The sequence below is a fragment of the Neophocaena asiaeorientalis genome, unplaced genomic scaffold, assembly GCF_003031525.2.
Source record: "Neophocaena asiaeorientalis asiaeorientalis breed wild unplaced genomic scaffold, Neophocaena_asiaeorientalis_V1.1 scaffold87, whole genome shotgun sequence".
Lineage (NCBI taxonomy): Eukaryota > Metazoa > Chordata > Mammalia > Artiodactyla > Phocoenidae > Neophocaena > Neophocaena asiaeorientalis.
Window position 1 is genome coordinate 3,106,354 of NW_020175432.1, and position 13,723 is coordinate 3,120,076.

General features: G+C 58.6%; 1 protein-coding gene and 1 non-coding gene across 2 annotated transcripts in view; both read left to right on the forward strand.

Annotated features, from left to right (window-relative positions):
- Nucleotides 1-13,723, forward strand: part of CRTC1 (CREB regulated transcription coactivator 1) — a 77,161-nt gene that overhangs the window by 56,493 nt on the left and 6,945 nt on the right. The window contains exons 8-13 of the mRNA XM_024767476.1: nucleotides 4,059-4,099; nucleotides 4,563-4,783; nucleotides 9,501-9,634; nucleotides 11,365-11,545; nucleotides 13,080-13,219; nucleotides 13,381-13,647. Of these exons, the coding sequence (XP_024623244.1) occupies nucleotides 4,059-4,099; nucleotides 4,563-4,783; nucleotides 9,501-9,634; nucleotides 11,365-11,545; nucleotides 13,080-13,219; nucleotides 13,381-13,647 (984 nt within the window). The remainder of the gene's footprint in view (nucleotides 1-4,058; nucleotides 4,100-4,562; nucleotides 4,784-9,500; nucleotides 9,635-11,364; nucleotides 11,546-13,079; nucleotides 13,220-13,380; nucleotides 13,648-13,723) is intronic.
- LOC112414944 (U6 spliceosomal RNA) lies at nucleotides 262-364 on the forward strand. The gene has a single exon (XR_003006241.1). It is a non-coding gene; the product is annotated as a U6 spliceosomal RNA (small nuclear RNA).

Below are 13,723 nucleotides of genomic sequence, written 5' to 3' on the forward strand. Positions count from 1 at the left end.
GGGGGAGTGTCACCTTCCCTGAAGTGTGAACCTCATTCGATGTTTTTTTTTTTTTGGCTGTGCTGCACAGCATGTGGGATCTTAGTTCCCCAACCAGGGATTGAACCGGGGCCCTTGGCAGTGAGTACTCGGAGTCCTAACCACTGGACCACCAGGGAATTGCCTAAACCTCGTTCAGTTTTGACCAGTTGCATAGGCCTTGAATACTGATGGCAGGCCTGTCACACTGGTGAAAGCCACGTAAAGAACTAAAATCTGTGTTCACTTTGGCAGCGTGTATGCTAAAATTGGAACAGCGCAGGGAGGATTAACATGGCCCCTGTACAAGGAGGACGTGCAGGTTCACACAGCGTTCCATATTTTTATGTGCCGTGATAGATGTTAACCGTTAACTAGACTTACTGTGATCACTGCAGCATATACAAATACCGGATTATTATGTTGTACACCTGAAACTAAGATAATATGATGTGCGAATTATACCTCAATGAAAAAAGAAAGAAAGAAATTGAAGCCAGGGAAGTTAAGTGATTTGCCCAAGGCTGTGAAGATACTTAGGGTTTAGAACGTATACCTCCTGATTTTTAGCCTGTGATCGTTCTGCTAGCCCACAGTATTGGGTAATTATCATCGTTTATGGTCATTCTTTCTTTTTTTTTTTTTTCTGTTGCACCGCACAGCACGCGGGATCTTAGTTCCCCAACCAGGGATTGAAATTGCGCCCCCTGCGGTAGAAGCACGGAATCCTAACCACTGGACCTCCAGGGAATTCCCTGTCCTCATTCTTAAACGTAAACTTCCATTCACTTGTGCAATAATTGCAGCTTTTATTAGAGTACAGAGTCTGCTTGGAATTCCCAGTTGGGTTGGGATTTCTGTGTTATCTCAAGGTCCAGAAACAAATTTCTCAAGTTCAGCCTACAAAAATGTCTAGTGATAAGATAGAATTTGTGCCGTGAATACAGATTTCAACGAATTTTTTTGTTAATTAATTAATTTATTTTTGCTGTGTTGGGCCTTCGTTTCTGTGGGAGGGCTTTCTCTAGTTGTGGCAAGCGGGGGCCACTCTTCATCGCGGTGCGCGGGCCTCTCACTATCGCGGCCTCTCTTGTTGCGGAGCACAGGCTCCAGACGCGCAGGCTTAGTAGTTGTGGCTCACGGGCCCAGTTGCTCAGCGGCATGTGGGATCTTCCCAGACCAGGGCTCGAGCCCGTGTCCCCTGCATTAGCAGGTAGATTCTCAACCACTGCGCCACCAGGGAAGCCCCCAATGAATTTGAATAGAACAAAAATGCACTAACACTAAAGCAATTTTGAATGTTTTTTTTTTTAAATTGAAACCCTGTCAGGAACTCGGAGGGAGATGATGAACGAGCAGACAGCACTATGTTCCTCAAAGGCATGTGTTCAGAACGTTTGAAATCAACAGGAAACAACCTGAGTGTTCGACAGTAGGGGATTTATAAGGAAACTGTCCTTAGTCCCTCGTGTGGAAAGCTCTGTGTGTATGAATTGGGATCTTTGAAGGAATTTTAAAGGCATGAGAGACTTGTGATAAAACTGGTATGTGGAAAGAGCAGGATAAAGCTGTTTAGAAAGGCACAAGACACGTAAAGATGCCAACAGATCCCTGGGTGTGCAGGACCAGGCCCTGGGGGAGACCCGAGTGCAGGTGTGAGCAGCACTGTTGGCCTTTTTTTTTTAATTATTTTTTTTGCGGTACGCGGGCCTCTCACTGTTGCGGCCTCTCCCGTTGCGGAGCAAGGGCTCCAGACGCGCAGGCTCAGCGGCCATGGCCCACGGGCCCAGCCGCTCCGCGGCATGTGGGATCTTCCGAGACCGGGGCACGAACCCGTATCCCCTGCATCGGCAGGCGGACTCTCAACCGCTGCGCCACCAGGGAAGCCCTGGCCTTTTAATCCCCGTCTGCATGTTCCAGTTTTGCACAAGGAACGCATATGATTTTCAGACTTGGGGGGAGAAACTTAAAAATTCTAAGAACCCAAACAAAGTCAAAAAGTAACTGATGAATTTTAAAGGCATGAGAGACTTGTGATATACTGGTATGTGGAAAGAGCAGGATAAAGCTGTTTAGAAAGGCACAAGACACGTAAAGATGCCAACAGATCCCTGGGTGTGCAGGACCAGGCCCTGGGGGAGACCCGAGTGCAGGTGTGAGCAGCACTGTTGGCCTTTTTTTTTTAATTATTTTTTTTGCGGTACGCGGGCCTCTCACTGTTGCGGCCTCTCCCATTGCGGAGCAAGGGCTCCAGTCGCGCAGGCTCAGCGGCTATGGCCCACGGGCCCAGCCGCTCCGCGGCATGTGGGATCTTCCGAGACCGGGGCACGATCCCGTATCCCCTGCATCGGCAGGCGGACTCTCAACCGCTGCGCCACCAGGGAAGCCCTGGCCTTTTAATCCCCGTCTGCATGTTCCAGTTTTGCACAAGGAACGCATATGATTTTCAGACTTGGGGGGAGAAACTTAAAAATTCTAAGAACCCAAACAAAGTCAAAAAGTAACTGAAACGTCTAGTTGCAGAGAGGTGCGTCAGTAAGGACAACAGGGTCCCTACACATGCCCAAATGTGGTGCTGCCATAAAGAAAGTGAAGATGGCGAGCATCGTGACTCTGGGGAGGGGGACGGCCCCAGCATCCTGGGAGTGAGAAGATGGTGGCAGAGCCCAGCATCTTGGCGAGACTTCCTTTAACTGCCGCTCAAAACGATGCATCTGTGAGGATGTCAGTAAAGGAATTCCTGTGGATTTGTTGGGGGTGGGGCGGGGGGTGATGGGTGAATTTTTAATACTGTTTAGAAATCTGTTAGGATCCCATAACATTCGTGGAATGCTTTTGAAAAGATTCTTTAGAAAAAGTCATTGTCAAAGTGCTTTGTTAAAAATCTGGTAATGAAGCGAGTGTTTACCCACGGAATTAAGGAGCCTGTGGCCAAGTAGAAACCCGTTCCTCCGGCATTCCCTGCAGGGGCTAAATGCCTGCTGGTCACATGCCAGTCGGGCCTCCCCCACCCCACCGCACTGGGTGTGTGCATGGGAGGCAGGCCTAGCACACACACACACACACACACACACACACACACACACACACACCGCTGGTGTGTCCACGCTCCTGTAACACGTCAGCCAGGAGTGTCTGCCCCAGGGCCCGAGAGGCAGAGAGGAATAAGGGAACATGACACAGCCAAGCCCGCCACTGGCATGCCAGGTTCTGTCCAGTCATGTCTGCTGCCATCGGAAGAGAGTTTCCTCCTTTGTCCTTGAACAGGTCTGGGGACCCTGCAGTTCTTGGATGGTGATAGTGTCCTGGGTTCACAGAAGGGGAAACAGGGTTTCTCTGGGACCCTCTCCCCAGGGCTGGTCTCCAGGGCAGCCACGGTCTCTGTCCTTGGGCTGCGTGGGCCAGGGAGCACGTCAGCAGCAGGGTCACCTGTGGGAGTCGCAGCTCTGGGGCACCGCACCGCTGCAAGGCGGGTCAGCAGGGGGCGTGGGGAGCGCCCTCTGTGTACTTAGGGCATGCAGTTTGAGCCTCCTCAGGCTTCTCCACGTGGTGTCCTTCCTTGCCATGGACAGAGGCACACAGAACAGAGGCAGCCCCTGCCACTGGAGCCCTGCCTGCCTCCATTCAGGAGTGACACAGGGTGTTAGCCTGGAGTTTTCAGTAACCCTGCCCCCCGGCTGGCCGCTAACAGCCATGGTACAGCCCTGTGGGGGTTCAGATGTGAAGAGTGGGCAAGCTTCCTCTTCTTCCCCGATGCCTGCTCTCACAGGGGACCACGCCACCCCTGGGCTGTGCCCACAGGTAGACGGAGTTGAAGCTGGGAGGGGGCTGTAGAAAGACCATCTCCACACAACTCTTGGTTTTGCCCCTGGGTGTGTCTGGGGCAGGCCCCCCCAGTGCCGTGGGGCCACGTGTTCTTCATCTGCAGGTGACTCCATTCTTGTTGAGCATTTCTTAGCCCTGGTGGGGAGAAGCCATGTTGTGAGGAGGAGCGGTGCACATGAGGAGGCCAGCTCAGCCTCTGCTGTCTTCTCTTTCAGACGGGGTCCAGGCCCAAGTCCTGCGAGGTCCCTGGAATCAAGTAAGTCTCAGCAGGGCCCACCCTGTGTGCCCAAGGCCACCCTGGGCTGCTTGGACGATGCCAGGGCTTCCCCTCCGCCCATGAGGCTACATATCCTGACAAGAGGGACACTGTGCCGCTGGCAGCCACCCAGCAAGCCCCACCGCAGGGGGACACGCCTACCGCTCCTTCCCTGAGATGACCGAGCCCCTGTCCTAGCCCCAGCACACTCACCCCTCAGACACAGTGGGAGGACCCTCACCCCGGCCCCCATCGCACAGGGATAGGCTGCTTCCTGAGGTTCCGCTGGAGGTGCTGACAGTCGTTTCTCCAGCAGGGCAGTGCCTAATTATGGGGTGTCATTTTGCGCCTACGAATTTTTTTGCACCAGCCTTCTTCTGCCCCTGCCACAGCTTTCGTGGGAGAACAGGCCAGCCGCCACCCCGAGAGCTCACCGCCCCCTCTGTCTGGCCTTTCCCCCCAGCATCTTTCCATCCGCCGACCAGGAAAACACTACAGCCCTGATCCCTGCCACCCACAACACGGGGGGCTCCCTGCCTGACCTGACCAACATCCACTTCCCCTCCCCCCTCCCGACCCCGCTGGACCCCGAGGAGCCCACCTTCCCCGCGCTGAGCAGCTCCAGCAGCACCGGCAACCTCGCAGCCAACCTGACACACCTGGGCATCGGCGGTGCCGGCCAGGGTAAGGCTGGGCTGGGTGGCGGGGACACTCCCTTCCCTGACAGAGGTCACCGTCTAGTGAGAATGACAAGTGTGTTTGAACGATGACTTAGCAGGGTCACGTCCAAAATGCCAGGCATGGGGGTGGAGCACAGAGTCCACCACGGGGGTTCAGGGTTGCCAGGCTGACCCAAGGGGAAAGGCATCTGGGCAGAGGGCACAGCCTGGGCAGAGGACCAGGGCTGGGAAAGCTCATGCTCCCAGGGATGGGACCATGGTTCTTAGGGGGGGCTGGGGGCTTCAGAGAGTTGGGGTGTGCCAGGCTTTCCTCATGCCCTTCATCAAGGGACAGGCCTGATCTGTTCCTCTCCCCCGCCTCTCCCACTCCCCCCACCCTGACCCCCCAATCCCCCGACCGTGGCTGCCTGCTTGGGATGCTCCAGCCCGGCCCCCTCCCCTGAGGACGTTTCATGGGCCCCTGGCCTGTCCCAGTATCCCCCGGTGCTGCCCCAACCCTGTTCCTCCTCGGGACTTCCGGCAGCACCGTCCTCCTATGACTCAGGCAGGGACCCTGGAGGCGTCCTCCACTCAGACCCTCCCCTGCGTGGCCTCCATGTGCTTGCTCCCTGACCAGCCCCTGCCTCTTCTCCACACAGAAGGGCCATCAGCTCTTGGCCCTCCTCTGGTCAGGACCTTGCACAGCACCTCAGTTTCCTCCCTAGTGAAAGCTTGAGACCCGCGGGGCCCTCTAATTCCTGCTGCCCATGCTGACTCCTCTCCAGCCAACAGGCTTACCGCCGACCACCGTGGGGCCTTTGCACATGCCACCCCAGCCACACAGCGCTCCTCCAGGCTCCTCACCCCGTTCCCTACGCAGACCGCCTCCCCTCCCCTCTGCAGGCCTTCCTGACTCCCTGCCCATGCCCCTGCCCATGCCCCCTCTCACACTGGGTTGCTTTTCTGCACTCACCATGCTGCTGTTGAGTCACTATTTTGCTCTTTCGTCTGTCCCCTGGGCTGGGCCTTGATCTCCCACGCCCTTGATCTGACCCCTCTACCCACGTTGACTGTGGGAGGCGTGGGTTTGCGCCCAGGGAGGAGACAGGACGGGCCCTCAACAGCCTGGTGGTGGGACTGGCAGAAGGGGCCGTGGGGACTCACATGTGTCCCCACCTGTGTCCGGACTCGGCGGTCGGTGAGAGCACTGCCTCTCTGTGCTCTCCCTATGTCCTGGAGCCACAGCACAGGTCAGCGCTCAGCCCTCGTCCACAGGCCCACGGCACCTCCGCCCCGACCATGGTGGGTAGCGCCGCGCAGGGTTTTCTGAGAATCACACACTCACATTCGTGTTTGCCACACTTCCTCTGACTGCCCAGGGGAGAAGCTGACTGTGAGGAATGGGCGGCAGCCCCTGGGCCAGGGCAGAGCCCCATTGGGAGCTTTGCAGAGAGATTTCAGGGTGAAATTGGCCAGCCTTGGAGCCGGGTTGATTCAGGGAGTGAAGGAGAGCAAGGAGCCTGGAGTCATTCCCGGCTTTGGTGCCGACCGGGCCAGGGCCAGGTGAGGGTGGTTGAGGGTGGTGCAGACGTTCCCTAGGTATTTAGGCGAGGAGATAGAGGCCAGAGTGGTGAAGAGGAGAGAGACATTCTGCCTCATGCCATTTAGGCTGTGTCCTTTTTCCCATGCACCTGGCCCCGTGCCCGCTGAGGCTCAGCCATCGGGCAGAGGGTACTGGCCCTGGCCGTGTGCACCCACTCACCCACCCACACCTCCAGGGAAGGCCCAGAAGGCAAAACGAGCAGATTCAGGGGAGCCCCAGATCCGTGGCCCTCCCACCAGTGGGTGGGCAGCGTCCACAGATGCCCGTGCAAGGAAGGAAGTCAGAAGGTCGGCCCTGGGGCTGCTGGCCCTCGGGCAGAGAGTCGCTGTTTCCTGGCCCCCGTTTTTCTCCTCACGCCTTGGCAGCAGCCTCCAGGGCACCACCCCCTCCGCTGGAGGGCCCTTGGCAGCCCCCCAGCGCCCGCCCGGGAGCCTCGCACCTCCAGCCCGCGCCGAGTCTAAACAAGTACAGGAAAACACAACACATGTGAAAACCATAGATGCGGGAACGAGTGCAGACCCCGAGCGTGGGGCCCAGACCCCAGCCTGCCTGGCTCAGAGCTTCGGCCCGGTAATGTCTGACATGTGTTCGGTTGTTTGCGAACCTGCCGCGCTCCAGCAGCTCGCCTGGCGGGGTCCTCACTCTCCGGGTGTGTTTTAAATCAAGCAGAGCCACCGGCCCCTGGCACACATGGAGATCGCCCCCCACACCACCCGGCCCACCCTGCAGTCAGGACGGGAGCCGGTGGAGGAGGAGGGCGGAGGCCTCCGCCGCCAGGGAGACAGTGGCCCCTCTCATCTCCTTCCAAGTTTGCCAAAGTCGTTTCCCTGGCTGCATGCCGGAAGCGGGAAGTGGGCAGGCTGAGGTCCTCCTTCCCTGCACAGCTCCGTGGCCAGCTAGCCCCGTGCACAGGGCTTCCATTGCCACTGGGGTGGGCTCCTGCCACCTGGGCTGCCCTCCCCTGGCAGCTGTCCCTGCCCACGCTAGGCTTCCCTTCCAGCTGGCCCCACTTCTTTTCCTAAAGTTGATCCAGGTTGTCAAAGGGAACTCAACAGCAAGGCATCCCTCGGCCCTCCCGGCCCAACTGGTGTCTCAGGGGGTGGTGGCCGCCCCACGTGAGGCCAGGAGCTCACGTTACAGCCTAGCAGAGGATTAAAAACTCCCTTGTCTTCAGGACAGACGTCAGAGGCGGCAGCTGAAGGGCCAAATCCAGCCCCCCGGTGTATTTTGGCTTTCTTACACGATTGTGTGTGTGATGCTTTGAATCGACATTCAAATATGCACGTAAAAACCTGGATTTCCAGCTTCTCTTGAAGAGTCAGGCCCAGCAATGGTGGGTCGAGGTCGTGTGCCTCAAGCTGGGCTAGAGCACTCCAGTTTGCTGCGGGCCCCTCCCGTCCCCGTCGCCCCTCTGTCCCCGCCACTCTTGGCGTCTGCCCCCGCTGCTTACCGAGCCCCGACATCTGCTCCCGACGTGCACGTTGAGCGTTCCTCGGCCCGCTGGACCCATGAAGCGTCAGATGCTCAGAGAAGACGAGGGAGCAGTGCAGGGTCCCGACTCCCAGTGTGCTCTCAGCAGGCGTCTTCCGGACTCCTCCTGACTAGGCCTCTGTTGATGGCTCCCTTGACGTCGCTGTGTTTGCAGCAGCCTGATTCTGGGCCCAAGGTCTGTGCAGAAACTGGCCCCCGGGGGCTCCGCTACAGGAGCTGTCGACGGTGCCAGGCCCCCCCAGCAGTGCTCAGCCGAGTGGAGCGGCCAGGGCATCCGAGGGGAAGTGCAGGCGTGACCGGGCTCGCCTTGCACAGATGACACAGCCCCAGCGAACAGCTGCCTGGGGTAGAGGGAAGGCTGCCCGTCATCTCCCCTCAGTGTATGCTGGGTGCGTTCTTGCCGGCCCTGGAACCTGCCACCTCACCCGCTGGAACCAGGTTGATCCGGTGCCCTCTGCGGGGTGGGCCCAGCTCCCCCAGTGAGTCAGGCACCTTCACCTGGCCTTGACTGCTGGCCAGATTCTCTCGGAGCCTGCTCACGACCTCCTTAGGGCCTCGCGGTGAACTGGAGAGGACAAAGAAACTTGAGTCTGGGGTGATCAGGCCAGGCCCCCAGGGCTCCCCTCCTGCCCCCAGCATCAGGGGGCCCATTGCTTCCCTGGCACAGTGCCCAAGGATCATCTGGCAGGCCCCAACACACTGAACTTGACCTCACTTAGCTCCTTCACAGCAGATACATCCAGGGATCAGATTGCTGGGGGAGGGGGCCAGGGTGAGGGAAGGGGTGACTTGGAGCACCCCCGCCCCCAGCAAAAGCTCCATCAGGAAGAAGATAAAATAACTGAGTTTCTTGCTCCGGTATCCTGATGGGGTTGGTGCTGCAGCATGGGGAGTGCATGAGGTGGGAGGAGAAGGTTGTGGGTGCGTGTTGTGGGGGGAAGGGCTGCTAGATACAGAGGTCAGGGGCCAAGAGGAGATCTGGCCAATGGAGCAGTTATGGGAAGGGGCACGTTCACGGAATGGGGGTGAGGAGAACGATGAGGCTCAAGAAGAAACCGCAGCATCAGGCAGCACCGATTTGGTTGGAGCTAACCAAAACCCAAGGCATTTTAGGGAAAAAAAAAAAAAAAAAAAAGGAGGGGGACTGTCTCTGAAACCAGGGAAGTGCCAGCATGGCTGGATCTGGGGCTCAGGTGCTATCTCTGCCCCTCATTTCCCTTGTGGTTACCAGGATGCCTCCTCACACAATTCCGGACCTCCCTTCCCGGAGTTCCATCAAAAGCCCCCGGGCAGGGTCTCATTTGGCCAGCCTAGTCACATGTCCATCTGGGGGCCAATCATGCGGTAGCCCAGAGGTGGGGAAGCGCTGATTGGCAGGGCCTGCGGGACACGCCCCTCCTGGAGGGATGGCAGGATCTGTGGGGAGAGTGTTGGTCAGCACTGGAGGTGGGAGCCCGTGCAGAGCTGGGGGACCCTGGGGTCGGGGTATCGGGACCTCAGAGGGGGCATCCCGGGTTTGGTGATCAGGATGTGCCCACTGGCGTCTGTCTGAGCGATTGGACTGTCCTCAGCAATGACCCTGGGTGTGTGAGCGCCCCCTGCCATGATCCCAGTGGCTGGCATCATGCCCACCCTCCCTTCCTTTCAGGGATGAGCACACCTGGCTCCTCGCCGCAGCACCGCCCGGCCGGCGTCAGCCCGCTGTCCCTGAGCACGGAGGCAAGGCGGCAGCAGGCCCAGCAGGTGTCGCCCACTCTATCCCCACTGTCACCCATCACTCAGGTGCGAGGGCTCAGTGGGGCGGGGGAGGTGGGGCCCGGCTCTGCCTCTCTGGGAGGCCTCACGCTCCTTCCAGGGAGCAGAATCCTGAAAATCTTGCCAACATTTTTTTTGCTTTTTGTTGTTAAATTTTCAAACACGCGGGGAATGCAGAAATCAGTGGCCTGGATTCCCCTGTGCCCATCATGGTTGTTAGCTTGTGCCCGTGTGACTGGGCATTCTTTATTATGCTGTTCTCTTCTTTAAGATCTAGTTGCAATTTCCCAAAATAAAATGTTCAGAGGTTCCCCCCCCCCCACCAATTTACCATGTTTGCTTTGTCTGCTTCTTTGGTAGTTTTGTGTGTGTGTGGGAGTTGGTCCGTTTCATCAGAGTTATCCCACGTGCCAGCACACAGTGGTTCGTAGTACTCTCATAGTCCTTTTTATTTCTGAGAAGTGGTTAGTAACGTCGCCCCTTTCGTTTCCGATTTCCATAATTGGAACCTTCTCTTTTTTAGTCAATCCAGGCTCGTAGAACGAGTTAGGAAGTGTTCCCTCCTCTTCTATTTTGTTGAAAAGTTGGAGAAGCATTGGTATTAATTCTTCTTTGAACATTTGGTAGAATTCAGTGAAGGTGCTGCGGTCTTGGCAGATCTTCACTGGAAAGTTTTTGGTGGCTGATCCCACCTCCTTACTCAATATCGGTCCTACTCAGACGTCCTTTTCCTTCTTGGGTCCGTTTCGGTAGTTTGTGTGTTCTGAGGAATTTGTCCACTTTGTCTGCTTTTCAGTCCCTAATAGATAATATTGTTTCTTCCGTTTTTAACATGACCTCGATGGTCTTATCCACCCACAACGAAATTAACAGTAGTTCTTCTATACCTTCCGATGCCCGGCCTGGTCTCGGCTGTCCACAGTGTCTCTTGTCTCTTGTACGGTTCTTGTTCAGATCAGGATCCAAACAGAGCCATGCGTGGCTCCTAGCTGCTGTGTCTTCAGTCTCTTCATCCGTGGCCCCAGCCTCTTCTCCCCTCCCCGCCACGCCCCACCCCTGAGGCCTGCCTTCCCTTTCCGGAAACTGCCTTCCGGCCACTCCTTTCCTGCGTTCTGCTAAGTGTTTACATCCTGTAGCTCCTGGGCATATCCAGCCTCCCTCAGAGGGCAGGAGCCCATGCCTGCCTGCCTGCCTGAGGAACTGTCCGCGCAGACTCGTGAGCCTGGAAAACTTGCCTCTGGTTATTTTCCTCTTTCCAACTCCAAGAGGGGCCCGAGCTGGTCATTGCCGAGTGACCGCACGGGAGCCTCAGTCAGCCCCACCGTCTCCAGCCTCCCCTTGGTGCCCAGGCTGCAGGGTGGCGGGAGGGGGTTCCTTCTCCCCGGCAGGACCCCACAGGGGCTAGGTGCTGGATCCCCGCTGGGCTACCAGAGTGTGGTGCCCTGTGCCTGCCCACAGTGGGGAAACGCCAGCTCAGAGAGGCGGGGGATGGGGGCGGAGCATCCTGAGTGGAAGGGCGTGCAGCGAGGAAGGCTCACTGGGGGCAGGCCTGCTGAGCTTCAGCCCAGTCCTCCGTGGGCCTTGGGGGAAGCCCGCTTCGCTTCCCTGGTCCAGGGTCTGGACATCCCTCTGTTCATCTCTCACTTCAGTGTCAATCACGCCAGGCCGTGGGGGTCCCCTGGGGGCCAGGTGTTCACAGCCCGCTCGGTCCACTCCTTTGAGCATGTGTCCCACCTGATGCCCTCCTCTCCATTCAGGCCGTGGCCATGGATGCCCTGTCTCTGGAGCAGCAGCTGCCCTACGCCTTCTTCACCCAGGCGGGCTCTCAGCAGCCGCCGCCGCCTCAGCCTCAGCCCCCGCCCCCGCCACCGCCTGCGTCCCAGCAGCAGCCGCCCCCGCCAGGGAGACCCCCATCAGACCTGCAGGAGGAGTGTCAGGGTGCCTGGCTTTATCTGCAGCCACCTTGAGGCTCCACTTTGAGGCCAACTTGGCCAGGGGTTGGGGCTGAGGCAAACACTGCCTGGGGCTGGGAGCTCAGTGGGGTATTCTCCCTGGAATCCTCAAGCCAAGTTTGTCACCCCGGTATAGATGGGGAAACTGAGGCACAAGCAGGGGTCAGGTGCCCCAGACTTCACCCAGGACGGGCCACCCCACGTCTGGCTGCCGAGCCCTCCCCCATAGCCCCGATTGCCCCCCTCAGCCCTGCCCACCCAAGACAGGGCTTCCTCGGGGGCAGGGAGAACACGGAGCTCTCAGGGCCTCGGGAATGGACTTCTGAGAGCCAGAGGGCTGGAGATGAACTTGGAGGAGAAGAAGGGATGAAGCCAGTTCTGTGATTCATACAGCACAGTGCCCTGGGCTGGGGGCCTGCAGCTCAGACAATGGGACCCCCTTGCCTGGGGCCAGGCTTGGGGTAACAAGGGCTAGGTTTTGACCCCTGCACCCCAAACCTTCCTGCTTGTTCAGACTTTCACCCAGGTTGCCCTGATGGGAAGGGAGTGGTCACAGCTACCTTTGACCACATCCAGAGGAACAGGGACCCACGTTTGGGGCCCAGCCAGCCCTCTCCACTCACTTGGCCCATGGCTGCCAGCCCCAGGATAAATGTCATCAGAACACCATGTGCTCTGTGAAGAACAGGCCCCCCCTGGGTTGGCCAGGGTGGGCAGGTAACCCAACAGGTAGAAACCCACATTTCCAGGCTGCTCTGATCCCTCAGAGGGCAGACCTCAGGGGTCCCCTTGGATGGGACTGCACCCAAGCCTTGCCTTGGGCAGAAACACAGCAGGTATGGAGGTGGCTCTGACAGTGGGGCTGCCTGGGGCACCCAGTTCCATGGCGCCCTGCCATGGCAGTGCCTCTCTGTGGACCTGGGGGGACATAGGAGACGTGGGCTATCCAGGCCAGGCTCTCGGGTCAGGGCACTGTTGTCGGGCAACCCCCTCCCCTCCCGTGGGAGGGGTGGCTCCCTCAGGGCTCAGGTTCCAGTGGCCTCCTCTGTGAGTTTCTGTAGATCCACCCAAGCGAGGAGAATGTCCCTCTGGTCATTTTCCTCTCTCCAACCCGAAGAAGGCCTGAGCTGGTCATTGCCAAGTGACCACGCTGATGTCTCTGACACCCACACCCTCCTGCACGAGCCCCCTGCCCCATCTGGGCTCAACCGCCATCCCAAACTGCTCAGAACAGGCCGCTGAGGAAATGAAGGAGACATAGCACTTAAGGAGCCCTGGGCCGGCCGGCTGGGTCTCACTGAACAAGCTCAGAGAGGTCAGGCAGCTTGCCCAGAGGCACACAGCAGGGCCTCACTGGTTAGGACCAGAGCAGGGTCTAAATCCAGGTCCTGGCCGAGCTCGTCCTGCCCCCCAGGAGTCTGATAAGAAGCCAAGACCCTTTGTCATTCGAGTGAGGAGGTGGCCGTCCTTTGGAAGTCTGTGGACAGCGTAACCGGCGAACTTGTCCCAGGCAATACCAGTGGTAGTGACTACCCGGTGCCAGGAGCCCTGCAGTGTGCCCCAGGTGGCCTTGGCTGTCAGCCCGAGGGCATCTGACCGGCCCTGGCCTTCCCTGCCCTTGCGGGTGTGCGTGTTCACACGTGTGCGGCTGTGTGCACACGTACTTGGGTGTGGTGTGCGTTCGTGTGAGTGCTCTAAAACCTGCTGAGTAGAACTGATCCCTCCGCCCCTCCCCAGCCCCCCAGGGCGATTCTGTGAGGCTGGGTTCCAGGCTCTCTGACAGAATGCCCCCACCCTTCCCAGAGTTGGGTTTGGAGTTAGGGCCCCTTGAGGCCCTGGGCTCAGGTGCCCTCCTGCAGGTGCCCTGGGTATTCAGCTCACCTGAGGGATGGGGGCCCTGCCGGGGGTGTCAGCAGCGAACAGCCAGTCCCGGGAAGCCAGGCCCGGGGCCCCGCGAGCATCCTGACCTGTCTGTCGTCACAGGCGCCGGCTCTGCAGCAGTACCGTACTAGTGCTGGCTCCCCAGCCAACCAGTCTCCCACCTCACCCGTCTCCAATCAAGGCTTCTCCCCCGGGAGCTCCCCGCAAGTAAGGGACGCCGCCTCCCCTCCCCGGCCTCCCCCACTCCAGCCTAGCTGGCACCCCCCCCCGTGTCCCCCATCCA